Source organism: Strix aluco, chromosome 16 (assembly GCF_031877795.1).
Source record: "Strix aluco isolate bStrAlu1 chromosome 16, bStrAlu1.hap1, whole genome shotgun sequence".
NCBI lineage: Eukaryota > Metazoa > Chordata > Aves > Strigiformes > Strigidae > Strix > Strix aluco.
Genome location: NC_133946.1, coordinates 1,296,339 through 1,315,785, shown reverse-complemented (window position 1 = coordinate 1,315,785; position 19,447 = coordinate 1,296,339). Strand labels below are relative to the sequence as shown.

Genomic DNA, 19,447 nt, shown 5'->3' with positions numbered 1-19,447 from the left:
GGAAGGTGTTTTAAGATTTAGGGTTTTTTTATTTCTCATGATCCTACTCTGATTTGATTGGTAATAAACTAAACTAATTTCCCCAAGTTGAGTCTATTTTGCCTGTGCTGGTAATTGCTGAGTGATCTCTCCCTGTCCTTATCTCGACTCATGAGCCTTTCATTATATTTTCTCTCCTCTGTCCAGCTGAGGAGGGGGAGTGATAGAGCAGCTTTGGTGGGCACCTGGCCTACAGCCAGGGTCAACCTGCCACAGAGGCTTAGACAAATATGGAAAAATTAGATCCCCTGAAAGCCCTTAACAGTCCTATGAATGTTCCTGTGCCAATAGGCAGAACTAGAAATATCTTTAGTATCTCATGTTGTAATATTCAAAGTAGTTGGTAAACATTGACTATGTCCACACTACAAAATTTTTCTGTGACATGCTTTTAAATGGAGATCACTGCATATGAAAGAAAAACAGTCAGGCTCTGAAATCCATTTGAACTGTATATGGAGAGTATATATAAAAAGGTTCACAGCTTGTTCTTTGCATAACACCCTATGGTGCATATTACTTCACATTAATGCTTTCTCATTTACCATCTGCAAACAAGTAATTGCAAAGCTCAATTTCTTTAGTAAACTTGCTGTTGGAAGGCTTGTGACAGACACATAACAACTTCAGCTTGGTTTGTATTAACTAACTGATGTATATAGTTTTGAAGTGGAAGGGGTTTATAATTTTAGTCACTGATAGGCAGAGTTTTGTAAACATTAGTGAAACAGTCTCGCTTTATCTCACTACTGGTGAACCCATTCACTCACCTGAATGCTCTAGCTTTAATATCTGTGCAGATCTATGAAAACCAGAAAACTCCAGTCACCTGAACTTGGGCTTAGGAGTCAAGCTTCAGATACCTGTTTCTAAAATCTTGACCCTACAGCTTCAGAAATGTGCACTTAGTTTCTTGGCAAGGTTTTACTTTGTCTTTGAAATTGAAAATAGATTATTATTAAAATCAGGTTTGCTGACATCCTGACTAGAAGTTGCAAACTCACGGAAGTGTTCAAGGGCTAAATCATATGCATCCCAATTCCTGTATTGCTGTCAGACCATCTACTCAGTGTTGTCATTTGTTCTATGGCTGCTTGTTTATTTTATCAGAAGGTAGGTGTGCATCAAAAAAAAATAATGCATTCTCTCCCAAGGAAGATGTGAAGTCTATCACAGAGTCACAGGATGGCTGAGGTAGGAAGTCACTTCTTAAGATCATTTAGTCCCACCCCTCTGCTCAAAGCTGGGTCAGATAGAGCAAGTTGCCCAAGACCATGTCCAGTTAGGTTTTCAAAATCTCCAACATCAGTAATATCTTTGTAACAGTAGTAAAAAAGATTTAAAGTGACTGGGAAGTTAAGCCAGAAATACAAAGTTAAAACATAAAAAAAATTGACTGCACTTTTGCATGTGGACATAACCTCTTTTGATCTATGAGCCCAGCTGAGCCTCACTGACTCTTATTTACTTAATTCAGACACTGGATAGTTCTTACTGAAGCTGCTGTTGTCATCTTAATTCACAGAAATATTTCTGATGGCCAGATGCTAGGGAATTGTAAAAGTGCCTTCTCTTCAGCCATTAAAAGTATAGAGCTTCAGAGCAGTGTCTCACATGACTAAAGTGTTGTTATTAAAAATACAGGTTCAAAGAGAATGGTTAGTAGTATTTTAAGAATGGCATATTGGCATGAAAAATTTAAATGATACTGCACTTGTCAAGGAAATGGACCTGAGATAGCTGTGCATGAACGAACTCAGGTGGTTTTACACCATGCCTCAGGGTGTGGGTAAGTAAAGTCAGCCCAAAGGATGTGCCCAGCCAGAGGCATGAATGCTGTGGGTCGCTCCTTGGCTGAGCAGCGGTAGTGTGAGATAGGCAGGGCTGGCGTCTAAGGGAACTGCCATTAATTCAAAGCACTGCAGTATGTTTCTTCAGCCACAGAGCTGTGTTGTACTGTACGTAGCAGCCTGTCCCATGCATTGCGTGATCTTCTTTTAACAATTTTGAAGTGGATCTAAGGTCTCAGCCTTTATCTGTCAGGTGTGCTGGGTCCAGGAGAGCTAAATATGTGTTCGGCTTTCCAGGTGGAAGACAGTAGCTCACAGGTCCTTTCTTCTGGCATTACAGAGCTCTCTGCCAGAGCTGTAACACATGTCTGGCTGGAGGACAGTCTTCCAATGGAAATGCAGGCAAACCTGTAGGGTGGACTTCCTTATGAACTACTTCTGTTACAATTGTTCCTGTTCTCTTATACTGGAAAGACCATTTCTTTGTCATTGCTACCTTAAACATTAAACATCTACAAACTTTCCTCCCAGTCTTGTACTGTAGGCTCAGTCTTGCAAGTAAATCAGTCAAGCTGCTCCCAGACCTAGAGGCGGTACATCTGCACAGCACTCCGTCTGCAGACATGGCAGTTCTTTAGTGCTAGCGCAGGTGGCTGTGTGTGCTGCGAACTGCACAGCATAGCTGTGTCCTTGGGTGCTGTGGTGCCCTGTCCTTGTAGAACAGTCTTTACTTGCTGAATGGTAAATCCCAATCATGTTTACCCAATAATAAAATATCCACTACGCTAGTGGATATTTTGGGCTTTCAGAGAAGTTTTAATGGTGATTGGTCATGTAGTAGTGAAATACAAAGTGTTTATGAAGAGAAAGAACTGACTGATTTTAGTGAAGCGAATAGTGAAGAACGTTTATGACGTATGCCCTGGTACTGCTGCTGATTTTGTTCGATACAGTGTAAATCAAACCAAAGGGATCAATGAATTCCAAAACCAAAGTAGCAGAAGGGTGTAGAAAAATATCACATTGTTGGTTATGTATAGGTAGTTCATTAGGGAATGGTTATACAAAAGAAGTGGTGGCATGAGTTAGTATTGGAAGGATACACAAACCAGTTTTGTTTTGAGATGAGGAGCAAAAGTTTACATCAGTGGAGTATTTCAGAGCCTGACACAGCTATGTTCAAGGTGACTGATCACAAGCTAGCAACAGCTCATTTCCAGACTGTAACCAATGTACTTGTGTGGCTTCTGGCACGCACTGATACCTCTCCAAAAGTGGTATTGCTTGACTGTCTTCCCCAGGAATATGCTTTCCCAGTGCTTATCTTGACATCCTTTTGTTTGAGTTGTATGTATCTGGGGATAATTTGTACCAAGTAACTAATGGCTTTAGATTTAACTGTAGAGAAAGTCCTTTGATTAGAAGAGAATTGCCACTCCCTGTCTTTGTTAAGATATGACTGATATGTTCTTTGTTTATCTACCTGAAGGGATTAAACAAAGCATGTACAAGACAAACAAATCTTTATTAGGGTTTGATATAAAAAACCTTTTCTGAAGCATGATTGCAGCGATTTTAATTAGTTTTCACAAATTATTTCAATTAACACCCACAGTGTTTACTTTTTAGCTACAGAGAAGATTCACTCACAAAGCAAATAAAAAAAGAAACTCTGACATAAGTTTTCATGTGCAGCTTAGCAAAAAGACTTCTTGCAAGTTAGTGATCTTCTTGCATTTCAGTAGGTTATTTGCTTTTGCTGTGGAGTAGGTTTGGGGTTTTTTGTTCTGGATGGTCTAACAGAGGAAAAAAATAATCTGTCATGTGTTTCAAAGAGGTGTTATGAAACCTACAAGCTCTCTGTGTTTTGTTTTAATCACCCTGATTTGTTTGTGGTGGACAGGAACATTTCACTAGGCTCCAGTTTGTAGTATTTGAACTGTGACCACTTCTTGTTTACCTCTTCAAACATTTTGACTTCCTATGTTTGTGGCATTTACTGGACTTGCTTTTTTTGCTGGTTTGAGTTCCCTAATGGGAATTGCAGCATGTGGTTCAGGTTCTTCATGTGAGCTGCAAATGTAGCTCTGGTAGCAAACCCTGCCAGTTCCTTTGACAACAGCTTTGTAAATAGCTCTTCTGGGGAGTGTATAAACTTCTTCGATGGAAATACCATGCAGAATGGCTGTATAAAGCTGGGCCACTTTGCTGTCCAAAGGCAAAGATTTGTATGGTGATAAATTAGGTGTAATTATAGCCTAACTTTAATAAGCAGATGTGTTATTATATAGACCTTCTTTTGGTGCTTTACAGATTGAAGTATAGGCTAGCCAGTGCTTGTAGGGCAGTGAACATCAAGGCAGCATCTCCTCTGGTCAGATGAAATGTAACCTACTGGTTCATGTCATGGATGAGATGACAGTCTTGGAATCAAGACGGAGTCCAAAATGTCCATGTTATCTTGATCTATCTTGCCTTCTCCCAGTGTGGTATGGTGGCTATAACTGTAATCTCCAGTGTTGGTGACAGAGTGAAGAACTTGGGAAAATGCATCAGTCTGGCTGTCTGTGTGACGTTCATATACAGTTATTAGTCCAACTCAAAACATCACAGAAATTTTATGTTAATTTGCAGTTCGTTTAGGCTGCTTAACTCTTTCCAACATAGGTAGCATGGCCATGTTTGCTATGTAGAGTACAATTTACACATTTGTAACTTATCATATGGGGGCAGATTTAGAAAGTGGGGAGATGTGAGGCCCTTGAAGATGGAAGAGTCACATGCCTTGAGGAGGTTTTTGCTGTTCAGCTTTCTGAGACACCCGTGTCTGAGGCTTTTTGAGCTTTGGAAAGATCACCGAAATTTCTGTGGAATAAATATGGCTCAGGATTTTAAAGACTTGGTTATTAACTATAACTCTGAGTTTACTACATTCTGGAGCAATCTCCTTCTGTGACATAGTAATAATAATATAGCTCTATAATAACCCTCTAAGGTTAACTAAAACGGAAGCCATATAGGAAAATGAGATCATTACCCAGTCTGAAATTGTCAGGTGGTCTTCGATACAACATACTGCAATATGCAGAGAAGGTAGATATTTAATTCTGATAGTTGGAGAGAGTTTAATCGTGGAATTTCATTATGAAATTTAGGTGTGCAAGAAGCATTCTTTTGAAGATGCTAAAAAGTTGAAATCTGAGAAGTCAGAAAGTAACTGTTCTGAAAAATGTGGGTATACTGCAAATCAAATTGCAAATAATTGCAAATCAAAATCCACTCCAAGGGAAATTAGCCTGTATCTGTGCAAAATCATTATTCACAATGAAAGGTCCAATGGTATACTGGAAGAATTGGGTAGGAGGCAATAGTTCCCAGCCTTTTAATCTCTATAATAAATGGAGTCTGGTAGGTTTACAGTGCTTACACACCACATCACAGTTAGCCAAGTGAGATACAGACAGTACTTCCTTTGTGCTAACAGTCCGCCTTAAAAAGATCTCCTAGAAAAGACCTTAAAATTCCCAAGCAAAATTTTATATAAATGTCAGGATTCAGAAGTATAATGTGTATAAGAAATAATAACATCAGTAAAAATAATGCTGAGAGCTCTTATTGAAGCCATTTAAATTTGCTGCACTTACTGAGAAAATGAAGCTATCAGAAAAATGTGGTGGGGAGGGCCTGGATACAAATACCTGCCTGCGTGGCTTTTCACATGAACATCCTGAGTTGTACTTACTGGGCAGTGGCTGATGGGTCCCAAGAGTCTCTCTGCTTTAACCACAGGTGTTAAAACGTTGCTTTAGAAGGTAGATTTTGAAGTAAAAAGCTAAAATTAAGTGACAAAAAATAATGAGAAACAAACTAAAATTAATGTCATCTTTACCAGAACACAAACATTGAAAAACCTGTTGTAATATATCTAAATATTAGTGAGAGAAACTGTAATTCAATAATATTCTTCTGAACTCTTGTTTGCCTAATACGCAATGAAAAAAGTGTAAGCTAGAAGGTATTCAAATGTTTTTGTTAGATTTAGGCATTGTCTTCACCTATGGAAACTTTCTTCAGTGGGATCTCCCAGGATCTAAGTCATTTCAGTGCCCAGTTTGTGCTTTTGATTTCAGCCCATTTTCTGCCACCATTATCCATAGCACCTCACGAGCTGCTGCGCGCGGCAGCGTCGGGTCTCGATGCATGACCAGTTCAGAGAGATGACTGCTGCCTGCTGAATTCCAGGTGTGTTTGTTTCCTCATGGGTTTCTCAGCCAGTGCCAACCAGCTCTGCTTTTGCCGACAAGATGAGAACTCGACCTGGTAGCCCAGCCTGCTTCCTGTAGTCTGGAGCAGGTACAGTCCTTCCCTGGTGGTACAGCCATCTGCAGCGTAAGGCAGAAACCAGGAGCAGCCCAGTCACCTGCGCCTCGGCTGCTTACTTGGGTGTAATTCCAGGAGGGAGTGCTGGAGTTGGTGGAATTCTGTCCTATTTCATCACAGTGAAAAGACACTTTTACTGCTTATAACGTCAAAAAATATTGACACTACTGCTGGTTGTTTCTGGGGATCAGGAAAGGCAAGGCTGGTGTCTGTGCTATGTGCAAGGCTTCCACCCTGCTGGGAGGCATACTAATAGCCATATTAACATACTTTAATTTTAAAATAACATACTCCCAATTAAGCAGGATTTAACTAGATCTTTCCCAGACTGCAATAGGATGCTAGTAACAATACAGTTCATGTATTGTGCATTGAAAAGGTATTAGTTTCAAGCTACTGCCTGGGTAATTTTTAATGCCTCGCCTTTTTTTCAGAAAACATGAAGGTTGCTGCTACTGTCCCTCACATGTTTCTGATACAAAAAGGCAGGACATGAACAACAATTGTAATATAACAATTAAACCCCAAACGTTTCTTTAAAACTGATGGATAGATTGTGATAAGATGCTTACAGAGAAATTTTCTAATCACTGATGAAAGGCTTGGAATAATTTGTTGCATGCTCATATATTTTGTCTAAAGATACAAATTGTATGCTCTTGTGTTCTCTTCAGTTTTGGAGTTTGGGATTTTTAGGAAGCAGTGGATGATACACTATTGTAATAAGCAGTCCTTTACTTGGAGATCGTATATGCTGGATTTAGAGGTTTTCCACAGCTACCAAATGGCACGGTCCCAGCACTGTGTTACTCCTAAGGAGTAATCAAATATGCTGGGAAAGAAGCAAGCCAGAATTTGTTGCTTTAATTTGAAAATGTACATAGTTGATTCTTCCAAAAAAACAGTTTCTATCTTTAGATAGAAACAAATCCTGCAGCTCTTATGATATTCAAACCAAATCATTTCTGGTTTGAATGGGTGCTTTACAGGAGTAAGAACTGCTTGGATTTTGTCCGTATTTTTAGGAAGTTTCAAAAAGGAGAAGTTGTCACTTCCAAATTATCCAAATGATGTGAATTGAAACCCATGACTTAAATAGCACAGTAGATACCTACCAGATTGTCCCCAATGAACTTGACAGTGGTCTGTGAGATGATATTCCTCCTAGGATTGTAGTGAAAGTGCACACTGAAGGCTCTTCTTTGCTTGCTTGGTAGGTGGTGGGATAGGTGTTGCTTCTTTTTATGCCAGGTTAGCAGACTCTGATGGATGTATGATGTAATATATTGTTTTTGGCAGAATTTTTCAAGACTGTATGTTATGATACGAGGGCATTTGAGAACTGGCTTTTACAAGGGCTGATTATAACTTACACTTGTTATGATGTCATGTGTGATGTTGCATTCAGGGTCTGGACATGTAGGAGTTTTTTTCTGAAGAGTTCTTAATGACTTCAGAGGTAATCAATATCACCCTGCAAAATTTTTACTTGCTTATATTGGTATAATTTGCCCTTTTTTTTTTAGTTCTGTCTATTGACAGAAGGATCTTGTGTGAATGCAGCTCTGCTGATGTAAACCAAGTCTTTTTTGTGAACTAATCCCATTTGTCGAAAAAAGCCCTCCTGCCCAGGCAGCTTGTATTTCTCCTTGGTGTACTGGGGGCTGCATTGCTATTGCTGTGGTGGATTGCATTCTTCTGCAAGTGGCAGTCAACCTTTGAAAGGAGAAAATAGCAGGTCACACACAACATGATCACAGGTAGTCAAGAAATCAATCTTTCTGACCTGGAATATGGACAGAACATTCTGCATTGCATGTGTAAGAGTTCTCTGGTAGAGTAAGAGTCATTCATTCAAAAGAAGAGCTGGTAACTGTACATTTGGACAAGGTCAAAAAAAATGCACCGCAGAAGGGGCTTTGTTGTTTTTCCTTAACTGCAGTTTGATTTGTACAGTGAGATCTCAAAAGGAGAAATAGTGTTACTGCTGTCCTGACCCTGAAGAATGTTCTCATAGTATCATCAGGTTCAGTGCGTGCTAGCTACTGTTTTGCTCCCAAGCAAGTAATTCTATGCAATGAGTATAAAGTTGGATTATAATTTCTGATATAAAGTAAGATTTTAATAAAAACCAATGTGGCATACAAGGCTGAGCCCTATTTATTAAAACCAGAACCTATCTTTTAATGTTCTCTGGTATTCTTTTAAATAACTCTTTAATAGTGATTGTTACTTAATATTGTTTAATTGGACCTGCTTTGAGTCAGGGCATGGATTGCAGAGGTCCCTTCCAACCAGAAGTATTCTGTGATTTCTTCCTGTTTCCTCTTCCTTTTATAGTCCTGTTCTCAAGTTCCTTGACGTTAGAGAGAGGTTTGATCCAGAGAGGAATATAAGCAGCTCTGTTCCATACATTTCTAACTGGATATTTGCATATTCCATTTTTAATGCAACTTATGTGACTGATTTCCTCTGAATACACTCCAGAAATAAAGTAGTTACACTTGGACTATTGTGTTTTAATTGGCAGTTTCCTTTTCCTTATGAATCTGTTATCATAACATGAACTGCCATGCTGTTTCTTGGAGTCATGATTATTTGTCAAGTTTACAGTACAGCAAGAGGCTTGCTGTGCCTTATGGTTATAGAAATATAGAGTATTTCTAATGTACTCTTTAGATTGTATTTTCTAGATTTATACAGTCTGCTCTGGCTCTGTTCAGGCATTTAGTTTCTTTTTCTGAATAGTGTTTTTTCTGTTCCATACACGCCCAAGAAATAGATTAGAATTAAATACTGTATATTGGGGGAAAAAAAACAAAGCGCCACTTAGATTACTGGAAACAGCTGCTCTCCAGCTGGGATTAGAATGCATTTCTCAGGCACTTCTCTTTAACATTTAAAGGTCATTTTACAAATGAGTCCAGGAACACCAAGAAGTGAAATTATGAACTCAGAATTTTGGCAATGATTATTTCAGCAGTGTATTATATTCACTGTGTCAGCTCTAATGCATGGTCTTGTGCTTGGGTACTTCTCACTTTATGGCCCATTTCTAAGACTGTTGTATCCAAGTAAACATCAGCAGTCATTCTTGCATCAGATGTGATATGAATGTCTGATTTCAGTGATAGTGCTTGTTCCTGACCAGCTTTAACCATTGTTGTGATCACATTGTTGTGGCCATAATATATCCAGTAACAGTCCTGAAGTGGGAAGCAGTCATATACAGTAAACCAGAGTGGAACAGTGTTTCTGCTGAGATGAATTCAAGCATCCAGCAATCAGAAAGTTGAGTGGAACAATTAAGATTATATAATTACAGGTCTGTAAAGCATAGATCAGGAAGACGTTTTGAAGGTTTAAACACCTTTCTGTTGAAAGGGTTCTAGGTGTTGCTGTGAAGAAATACATAGCAGCCTCTGTACCCTTGCTTTGTTGCTTGTATGGCAGTTGGTAGCTATTGGCAGTGCTTGGGAAGTCCCCGTGCTACTTTTAACTTGTGTTTGCATGTTCACTGGTATAAGCACATACACACCCAACTGTCTTTTATTGTCAGTTGTGAACTTTCTAGTTTGAGAATTTTGTAATCTAAGAAAAGACACTTCGTGCTTTTTTTATTAGTCCTGCCTTGCCGCATACACTTAAATTCATTAAAGAGCTGGAAGGCATGTTCTCTTGAGAGCAGATTTCTTTTCTTTTCCTCTCCTGATGTTAACACTTACTTTTAGTAAGCTCTACTCTATACTCAGAGGTAAGCATGTGAGTCTTTCCCATTGTTAGGGGAATGGAAAGGCTGTGTTTAATTCCTTTGTTGCGGTGTATTTCTGTTGACGTTAACAAGAGCTCTGGATATCAGCTGCCTCTTAATCCTGACCCAGTGATGTGGATGAGCTCTTGCATCTGCACGGAGTTCTCTGGGCTCCGTATGGGCCATGGCTCAAACTTCAGAATCTCAGCCGCAGGGAAATCCTGCAGTGTTAATGTGCTGCCCTGGGATTTGGGAGACTCAGGTTCTATTCCTGCCCTTCTGCAACTTCTGGTGTGACCTTGCAGATTCATCTGGCATCTCAATTTATCTCTCTGTCTTGCAAAGTGTTGCAAGACACTCTGCTGCTAGAATGTGGGCTCAGTGATACATATGACAGGATGCACCTTAGGGCAGAAATTGAGTACTGTCTTTGAACATTACTCAATAAATAGTAAAAGGGAAATAAAAGGGATTTATGGCCCTTATTACAAAGACATTACTACAAAAGAATAGTACTAACAAAAAATAACAGATGTGATATTTCTTTCTCTAGTATCCCCCTCCTCCATAACATAGTATTCAGATGTCAGTTTCCAAAAGATGATTTTCATTGTTCTTCCCATACCATTGGGATTTATTAAGCTGCAGCAATATTTCTAGGTAGGACTTAATGACCTGGAGGGTGGTATCCTACTTTCATGGCTTGTGATTGCATCATTTAGTGAAAAAACAAAATGAACCCAAGAAGTGTACGTGTCTTGTTAGATCGCTTGAGGAATAGTTGCTGGCACAGGTCTCTTCTGCAAAGCCTGTTTTGTGTTGGGAGGTATGCTAGTTTACTGATTACTGTTTTGAAGGGGAATTATTTGCTGGTACGTGGTTGTTATGCTGTCAGATTCACAGGACCTTACAACCAGCAGGAGGGTTCAGTGAAGTGTCCATCTAAGCTCTTTCAATGCATAGACATGATGTTTGTGAGAGGATTGAAGCAGCCCCCATCAAACCCAGTGAAAGCAATGTGTGCTTCCCACTGCTCTCTACTAGATTCTCCTGGGCAATTGAAAGAGTGCATGTTGTGTGTAGGGGCTGAGAGGGGAAATGTATATTTTTTTCTGCCCTTATTGTGGGAGAAGGGTACTCTTCATGTGCTAGATTAAAGAAATCCTTGGCATGTAGTCAGAGATGTGAGCTGGAATGAATTGTTGTAGGCCTCATTTATCTTAATAGATGTGGGGAGGTGTGACAGCAGCTGAGACTTTGGACTGCTGAATACAAAGGTTGTGACTATGAAAGTTCATTACACTATCTGGCTTTACATGTGGGTAGCCTGAACTTCTGAGATTAGCTTATGCATCTCTGTCAACAATACAAGTTAGGTATAGTAATGAAGGAAAAGGACTATACTGCTCTCTTGTTTTTGAGGTCTGTCCAAATCAGTTCCTTGCATCATGTTGGTAATTTCCCTGGGGTGATTTATGTATTACCAGATAACATGAGGTTATTAAATACATGTGCACAGCAGGCCCTCGTTATCTGTTTGTGCATTGTTGCCCTCTGTTGCAAACATTCTATATACACATGTGCATTACAAATGACATGCCTCTATCTGGTTATAAATATTTTCCATTTGGAATTATCTGCTTCTGCTACAGAGATGAGAGGTGATCACTTGAGCATGAAAGATAAGGGGCCAGAGGAAAGGAAAATAAAAACTATGAAGCACTGAGCTGCATACGAAATAAGTGACATAATCCAATGTATAAGCCTATTAGATAAACTGCAGCAAACAGTTTTTCTTACATGCCTAGCTGCTGCCATGAATTCAAGTTACTACATGAATTCAGGTTGTATGCCTACAGAGTGACTGTAAGGGAAGAGAGGGGTTTTTTTTGCAGCAAACCTGGTATAACAGGCTTTCTTTATTTGCCAGAAACAGAGTTAGCTATGTTAATACATTTTGTTTTCCTAAAGGCTATAAAATTGTTATTGAAAGAGTGGAAAGCAACTCTTCCTGTTCCTAAGACTTTGAGCCACAAATAATCAGATAAAGATGGAGAAATCTTGGTTTAAAATGAATTGGTTTGTGCAAATTCTGTCTTTTTGCCAATTTACTTGCCTTTCATGCAGAAGCAAGATGTACCTGATGAGATGCTCCTAGTATGGTAGCAGCTCTCATGGCGTGCTGACTTCTTGTGCTCTGCCAGCTGGCTGTTTTGCCTTGGTGCGAGGCAGTGGATCCTGTTCTGGCCTACTGCACAGGGCGTTCCGGAAGGCCCTGGGATCCTTGCCAGGAGCAAACTGACCAGTGGTCTCTTGCCTCCGAGACAGGCTCCACCTTATACCTGAAGCTGCTGTAAGGATTTGCTTTTAAAAGTGTCTTTTATGATCCAAGGAAATATCCAGTGTGGTTCTTCACCTGGGGACCAGTGTGCCTTCTAGGCAGCTCAATGAACACACAAGGCTAGAGCATAAAAATAATAAATTGGCAGGATTTTGCACCTTTCGTATAATGTGTGAATCCACAATTTCTGGCACAGGGAGGACAATTGTCATGTTAAACCCCATTCTGTATTGAAGAATAATTTCTTTCCCTTTACAGTAAAAGAAGCCACGTTTGCACCAAGGGCTAAGGTTGAAGAGGGACACGGTAACCTGGGCCTTTGACATGGAAATAAATGTTTCCCTAAAAGTAAAAGCACAAGGCTTGCAGAGGTGGCAATAACATCCAGCGTGCATTGTGCTGCACTGAAGTCAGGAGGGACTTTTAGGCTTTAGAAAATGCATAAAATTATGAAAGCACATTTATTTATTTATTATTTCAGTTCTGTTGCCAAACTTACAGCTAAGAAGAAGAGTTTTAAAAAGTCAGTAAAATGCATCTGTCTCGGCGAGGCATGAGTGTCAGACTTTACAAATGTAATTGTTTGGAGGGATGTGAAGACTCATTTAAGCACTCAGAATGGGAGTGCATTAAAGCATGAAAGTTATTGAAAGTGAGGCTTAATTGACTGTTCTTTAAGCTACTTCTCTGTGAAGGTGAGGCAGTAATTTATTATTTATGACAACACTGTTTGTATCAGTAACTTTAAAATTTAAAGTCTGGGGCAGATCCACAGCTGCTGTAGCACACTGGAATAAGGGGCTAAGGCATCTTATATCATTGAGCATCTAGCCTGATAGGGAGGGCAGAGGCATGTAAAACGTAGGCCACTTGCATGTGGCTGGATGAAGGGCATGATCTGTAGATGGTTTTCTTTCTGAGAAACATCCTGGGGCATATGGGAGAAATCTTTTCCATACTGTATGTCAGCAACCCCCCAGCGTTTGAAGAGTAGGCAGGAGTGTGGTCCAGCCTGCCTCTCTGAGCCAGGACTGGCCACTCGTACAAGCCAAGCAAGCGTCAGTATTGTAAGGACAGCAGTTGCATTGCCAGGGCCTCTCGCAAGCCACCATTCTCTCAGACCATATCCTGAAAGGAAGATGCCTTGTGAAGGGGTTTTCATTAACTAAATGATCCCTTCACATACAATCTCTGTAACTCTGGGATGGCTGACATCATCTGACCCTTATGCTCCCTGCCTTCCCTGCCTTCATCCTGCTCTGCTTCTGCCCCTTCCTAAGGCAAAGTTGCATGAATTCTTCAGCACTGCTTTGTCACGCTGAATAGGGAAACTTGACAAACAAAATCTTTGTGGATTTGTTAAAAACAAACCAACAGCCTCTTAGAAGTATTAGAACTTGATTATGTTAATATTAAACATAATTATGGCACATTAGTTATGTTTGCTACATTTACGAGGAGAGTTGTGCTGTGCTCTCCAGACATCTGTACCATCTAAATGCAGGTGGTAGAGTACATTTCCAAGCGCCAGATCGGCACCATTTTCCCATTCCGTATACGGCTGCTCTTTCTCTCCAATTGCAGATACTCATTCAGCTTAGTCAAATTGAGATTGAGAGATTCTGCGCTGAAAGGCAAACGCATCTATCTTTATAAGCCTGTTTCCATAATCAGAAACTGAATCAACAGTGTATTGAGGATGGCACATTTGCTCATTCCCTTTCTTCTCCCTATGGTGGCATAAAGCAGTGAAGCACAATAATTAATGAAAAACACTTGATTATTCAGGCAACATATCTGAGGTTGAAAGAAACAGAGCATGTGTTAAAAATACATTGCTGAAGACCATCAGTGCCATCACAAAGTGTATGATCAGTTCTAGGGGGAGAGTCCCATCATTCAGTCCAGTTGGGCAGGGTGCTCTAAAACTGTCAAAGACAATTGAACTCAAGATTTCTCATGTAAAACTCAAGAAAATGTGGAATGCATGAAAAAACCTGACTTAAGTATCCCACTAGGGTGTCTTCAATGTTCTTCCCGAAATAGTGACTTTTTTAGCTTCATTTACATGTCTGCTGTGTCCTGTGGCTGAGAGAAAATGATACTTTTTTTTGTAGTCTTATCTTCTCTTCTGGGAGAGTCTGCCCAATAGGTTTTGTAAGCAAAGGGTGCACATAATGCTCTGCTCAGCGCTCTGCCTTTGCAAAGCAAGGCTAATCTGTTTTAAATAACAAAGGCCAGAAGATGCCTGACTGCAAAATATTGCTTTGCCTCCTGTGGACATGCTACAGAGTAAGTCACTGTTTGTGGGCCAGTATTGAAGATTAGGTAAAATGCAGCACTTTCCTCTGCCTCCTGCGGCTGATACTGAAGTCCAGGGAAGGATTCCTCCATTCTGACTGACCATGGGTAAGGCTTCAAGGTTCCCCTGAGACCCTCTTAGGCCATTCACTTCATTTGCAAAAAACTGCAGTGTAACCAGAAAATTAGAAGTGTGTACTGCCTAGTAAATGTCACAGCTATAATGTGCAGCTGAAGTCGTGCTGGTGGTAAGCCAAGATTTGGGTTCTGTTCCAATTCCACCTATTTCTGTACTACAACTAGCTATGAAAAAGATTTTATGTTTCCTTGAGCTTATAAAGTCAGTCCACATTAGGAAAAGTCTATGACAGGAGTAAGAATAGCCCACTTGCTAAAAACGAAGGTGATTGAGAGAACAATGACTCTATCAAGGATACTGATTTTCAAGTCCGTTATTAGAGCCTGATTTCCTTTTATAGATTTTATACCCGGTGGTGCTGCATTGTTGTGGCAAATAAAGCTTCCCAGTATTGCAAAGCTATGAACAGCCACTTGCACTGAGAACAAAGCTTTGATCTTCATGTTTTGATATTCACCCTCCACAGTGTTACATTTTGGGAATAGAGAACTGGTGTGCACTATTTTTGGGTGGGCACAGTTTCAGTAAGGTAAATGTCTTCTTTTGAATTTAAAGTGCTGTTAGCTGGTGGTTGATTTGATAGTTTCGTGCTTGCTACAAATCTCTGTGTGTTAGGGGATGAACAATAAGAACATGTGGCTTTGCACAAGCGTGACAGAAAACCTGAATATGATTTTTTGATTTTATAAAGTAAAAAAATTGTACTGAGCAATATGCAGCAAATCTAATACAAAGTAGAATAGTGCTCTGTGCTATGTGTATAAGTGCCTCATACTGTTTATTCAAGGTGATGCAGCCATAGATAAACAATTTGAATAGTTATTCATAATATAATGCAGAAAATTCTAGGAATATATTGAGTCCATTCCTAAAATATAGCTGCAGTTTAAGTACTGTGGTGGACATGATCATCAGATTATCTCTTTTTAATTCTTGTTCTTTATGAAAAACTGTATCAGCACTTTTCTTTGGTGTTATGTCACTTCCATGAGAGAGTTCATTTATGCAAAAGTATGTGGCATGCACAGTTCTGCAATGCCAGTGGGACCAGCTTCAAGAGCATCACTCCTGGTGGCTACCTGGGAGTCTTTACAAAGAGTGGTGAATTTAAGGACTCTTTGTACTTGACCATCTTGTCCTTTCCTCCATATCCTCAGAGAAGCAGGTCCACTAAGGTCATTGTAATGACCATATGCATTGTAACAGTCTAGTTTCAAGGACTGCTTGTGAAACAGCTCTGTTCTTTCTCAGCCTGAGAGAGGACACATCCAGATCCTTTCCAAGGATGAACATGTATTTAATGTGGTTAACAAAGTGTGCTTGCTTTTAATTTTCTGTTGTATTAACCATTCTAGTGTGCATGTTGTTCAGATCTGATTGAGATGACCAGTTCCCAGAGTGGTTGGCTGCTTATGTTGAGAAGCTACCTGGGCTCAATGCAGAAACGTTCCCCTGCCTAATGCCAGCAACACTATAGCAGGGAAATTCTCACTGGTTAGGTTTAAAAGAAAAACCCTGTTGTATTTTATTGGGAAGCAGTCTGGGCCAGCCAACCTAACAGAAGTTGTACTCCCTCCCACACTGCTGGGTGCTGCTCCTTCCTCTGCTGGGCACTGGTGCTGTCCCTTGGCTGATGCAGCCTCCCTTCAGCTCCGTGCCCCAGAGTGCTAGGTGCTGTCCCAATGCAGAGAGAAAGAAAACTGCTGTTTTCTAGAGTTTAAAGTATGAATAAACTGAAAAGAAGAAATAAGTGTGCTGATCCCATTTCGCAGATGGGGAGTTGATTATGGAGAAGTGGCTTGCTCAAGATTTCACAGAAAGGGCTAGGCAGCATTGAGCTCTTAATGCAGATTTGATGATATTCACTTAGCATCGTAACCACAGGAGCGTTATTCTGCATCACAGCAAAGACATTTCTGGACTTGTGGAGAGATTTGGAAAAAAGGGAACTTAACACCAAGAGAATTCGGAGTGGTATCATAGCATAAATAGCACATGGCAATGCTAATAAGGAATAGTAGTGAACAGTGTTTTCACTTAATAATAGTAGGAACAGCATATTCTAGCTCTGCATATTGGATTTTCTCATGCAGTGGTCTTTAAACCAGAGATATGATAGCTGTTGATATGAAAATTATCATATTTTAGTTAGGAATTATTCTTCTCCAGTACTTTTACTGGTCTTCTGCTGAGATAAGAGCAGAAGTCATGGAACTTTGTAGTAGAGATAGAAAAGAGTTGCTGAAGTTTAGAAAGAAAAATGGAGAAAGGATAAATAATTCATTTTATTCTTAACCTTTTTTTCTTGAAATATTGGTAAAGAAAGTTCATGGGCAATACTTGGACATATTTTTCTGGAAATATAAGATAGTTACCTTGTTTGTTGCTACAGTAACATAATATGCACTTCTGCAGCTATGTTACTTTATGATTGAGTGCTTTATTTTGTGGCATGTTAATGTTAAACATTGGCAGGATTCTGATGTCAATCATGTAGGCTAAATAGTTACACCTGGATTTTTTTTATTACTATATAATTTATGGTCCTTCTACTTTTTATTTGCCTCCTTTTAGCCTTGACTATTTGAGAATTCTTAGCAGCTAAATCAGAAGGGAGTGTTTCCATGTGTGAAGACTCCTGTTTTGCTGAAAGAACAAGTTTTTACATCTTTTTGAGCTGATACATCTTGTTAACATCTAATTCTTTCCTTTCCACAGAAGAACTCAAGGAGAAACTAAAGAAGTATGTTGATGAAGTGAATGCCCGTAAGCCTGGCTTCATCAAGGTTGTTCGACACAGCAAACAAGAGGGGCTGATTCGATCTCGAGTTAGTGGATGGAGAGTAGCCACAGCACCAGTAGTTGCTCTCTTTGATGCCCATGTAGAATTCAACGTGGGATGGTATGTGTCTTCTTGAATTTCTCTAAGGGACCTTTTCTAAGCTGTGTTTATAAATTACTGAGTGGCATTTCTCTTGCATATACAGGGTGAGTTAGCATTCTGACCTTTTTAATGAAATCACAGCACAATCATGGACACAAGCATGAAAAATGTATTTGTGCTGTGTAACATAATCTAGATAAATTTTTATAGTGTGAATTATCTCCTGATCTAATTACAGTGTATTTAAACTATATTGGAAAACTGCACATTACAAACCTCCTCTGATAATGTAGCGCTTTGCCCATAGGGGCAAATTTATCTTCTTTTAATTAAAAATACTATGTTTCTTTTATGTTCTAGAGTGTAAACAAAGAAGTGTCATTTTGGCACTGAGGTTGCTGCTCTGTGCAAAAGTAGCACATAACTAAAACGATGTATTTTAATTCATTTACTGTGGATTTGATCTCTTTGTTGCTTCTTGAGTAAAAAAGATGGTAAAAAGGCAGGAGCTTCTGTCCCTAGGATAGATCTATTATTAACTCTGATCTTGATGTCCTTGATAATATTGAGAGCCTGAAGTTATCATTATTTGGTAGCAAGGGTGTAAATGCTCTATGATATGCAGATACTCATTTCTTCCATTCATCAGCTAACATCAAGGTTAATAATAGGGCATCCTAGATAAAATATTGCAGTGTGTTATTTTGTGGCAGGTCCTGTTCTGTCAAAACTCCATCTCAAAGAAAAAGGAGTTCTGAATGGGTAACAGCTGTCGACTTTGCCCCTTCTGAAATAATACAGCATAAGCTGCTATTCATTTGGGGAGTTGGACTAGATGACCTTTAAAGGTCCCTTTGAACCCAAACTGTTCAATGATTTCCATCAGTGCTGTGCTTCTACTGACATAATCTTAACATTTTTTTCTTTTTTTAGGGCTGAACCAGTACTCACTAGGATAAAAGAGAACAGAAAAAGAGTAATTTCTCCATCATTTGATAACATCAAGTATGACAATTTTGAAATAGAGGAGTATCCCCTATCAGCACAGGGGTTTGACTGGGAGCTGTGGTGCCGATATCTGAACCCTCCTAAGTCGTGGTGGAAACTGGAGAACACAACTGCTCCGATAAGGTAAGATGCAACTGTGACCTAGAATAGTGTGTCACTGGAAACGTTCATCTAGATATGACAGATGGTGAGTGGTCTCAGCTATGTAATAGGTTTTACCTGACAGTAATGTTAAATTAGTTAAATGCCATTGAGCTGTCTTCTTCAGCTTTTGTCCTTGACCCCTATACAGTCATCAAGAAAACTGTTGGGTTTAGTAGATCTTTTTAAATAGGTTTCCTTGTTATTAGCACGTGGCAGAACACATAGCTGAAGTGAAATGGTGGACTTGAATGCTCAGCAGCACTGCTTTCTCTAAATGTCTTGTCTGCTAATTTAGTGGTGATGGGCCAGAAGCAAAATTTTCTTTACAAATACATCATATAAACAGAACTGATCTGACAGTTGTATTCTTTATAACACTGTCACATAGCTTTACAGCTGTGTTATGTCCTAGGAGTTAATGCTGGTCCACTGATAGTGTGTGAGCAAAGACTGTATTAGATCCTTGCTTTGATACAATCTAGCTCTGTACTTTCTTATCATGTCTAGAGTATTGTTAGGCTGGTACAGAACAATACCCTTGTCTCAGGGAGGGGGCTAGGTGCCTCTGCATCCCCTCAGCAGCTCTGTTGAGATTCCAGGCCTTTCTTCTAGCTATGCATTCATACCAAGGAGGTCACTGGTACCTATACTCTAGCTCTCTGCAGAAAGA

General features: G+C 39.7%; 1 protein-coding gene across 6 annotated transcripts in view; it reads left to right on the top strand.

Moving 5' to 3' along the window:
- Positions 1 to 19,447, top strand: part of GALNT18 (polypeptide N-acetylgalactosaminyltransferase 18) — a 298,611-nt gene that overhangs the window by 134,229 nt on the left and 144,935 nt on the right. For all 6 annotated transcript variants that reach the window (XM_074842459.1, XM_074842456.1, XM_074842457.1 and 3 more), the window contains exons 4-5: positions 17,460 to 17,643; positions 18,559 to 18,756. In XM_074842459.1, the coding sequence (XP_074698560.1) occupies positions 17,460 to 17,643; positions 18,559 to 18,756 (382 nt within the window). The remainder of the gene's footprint in view (positions 1 to 17,459; positions 17,644 to 18,558; positions 18,757 to 19,447) is intronic.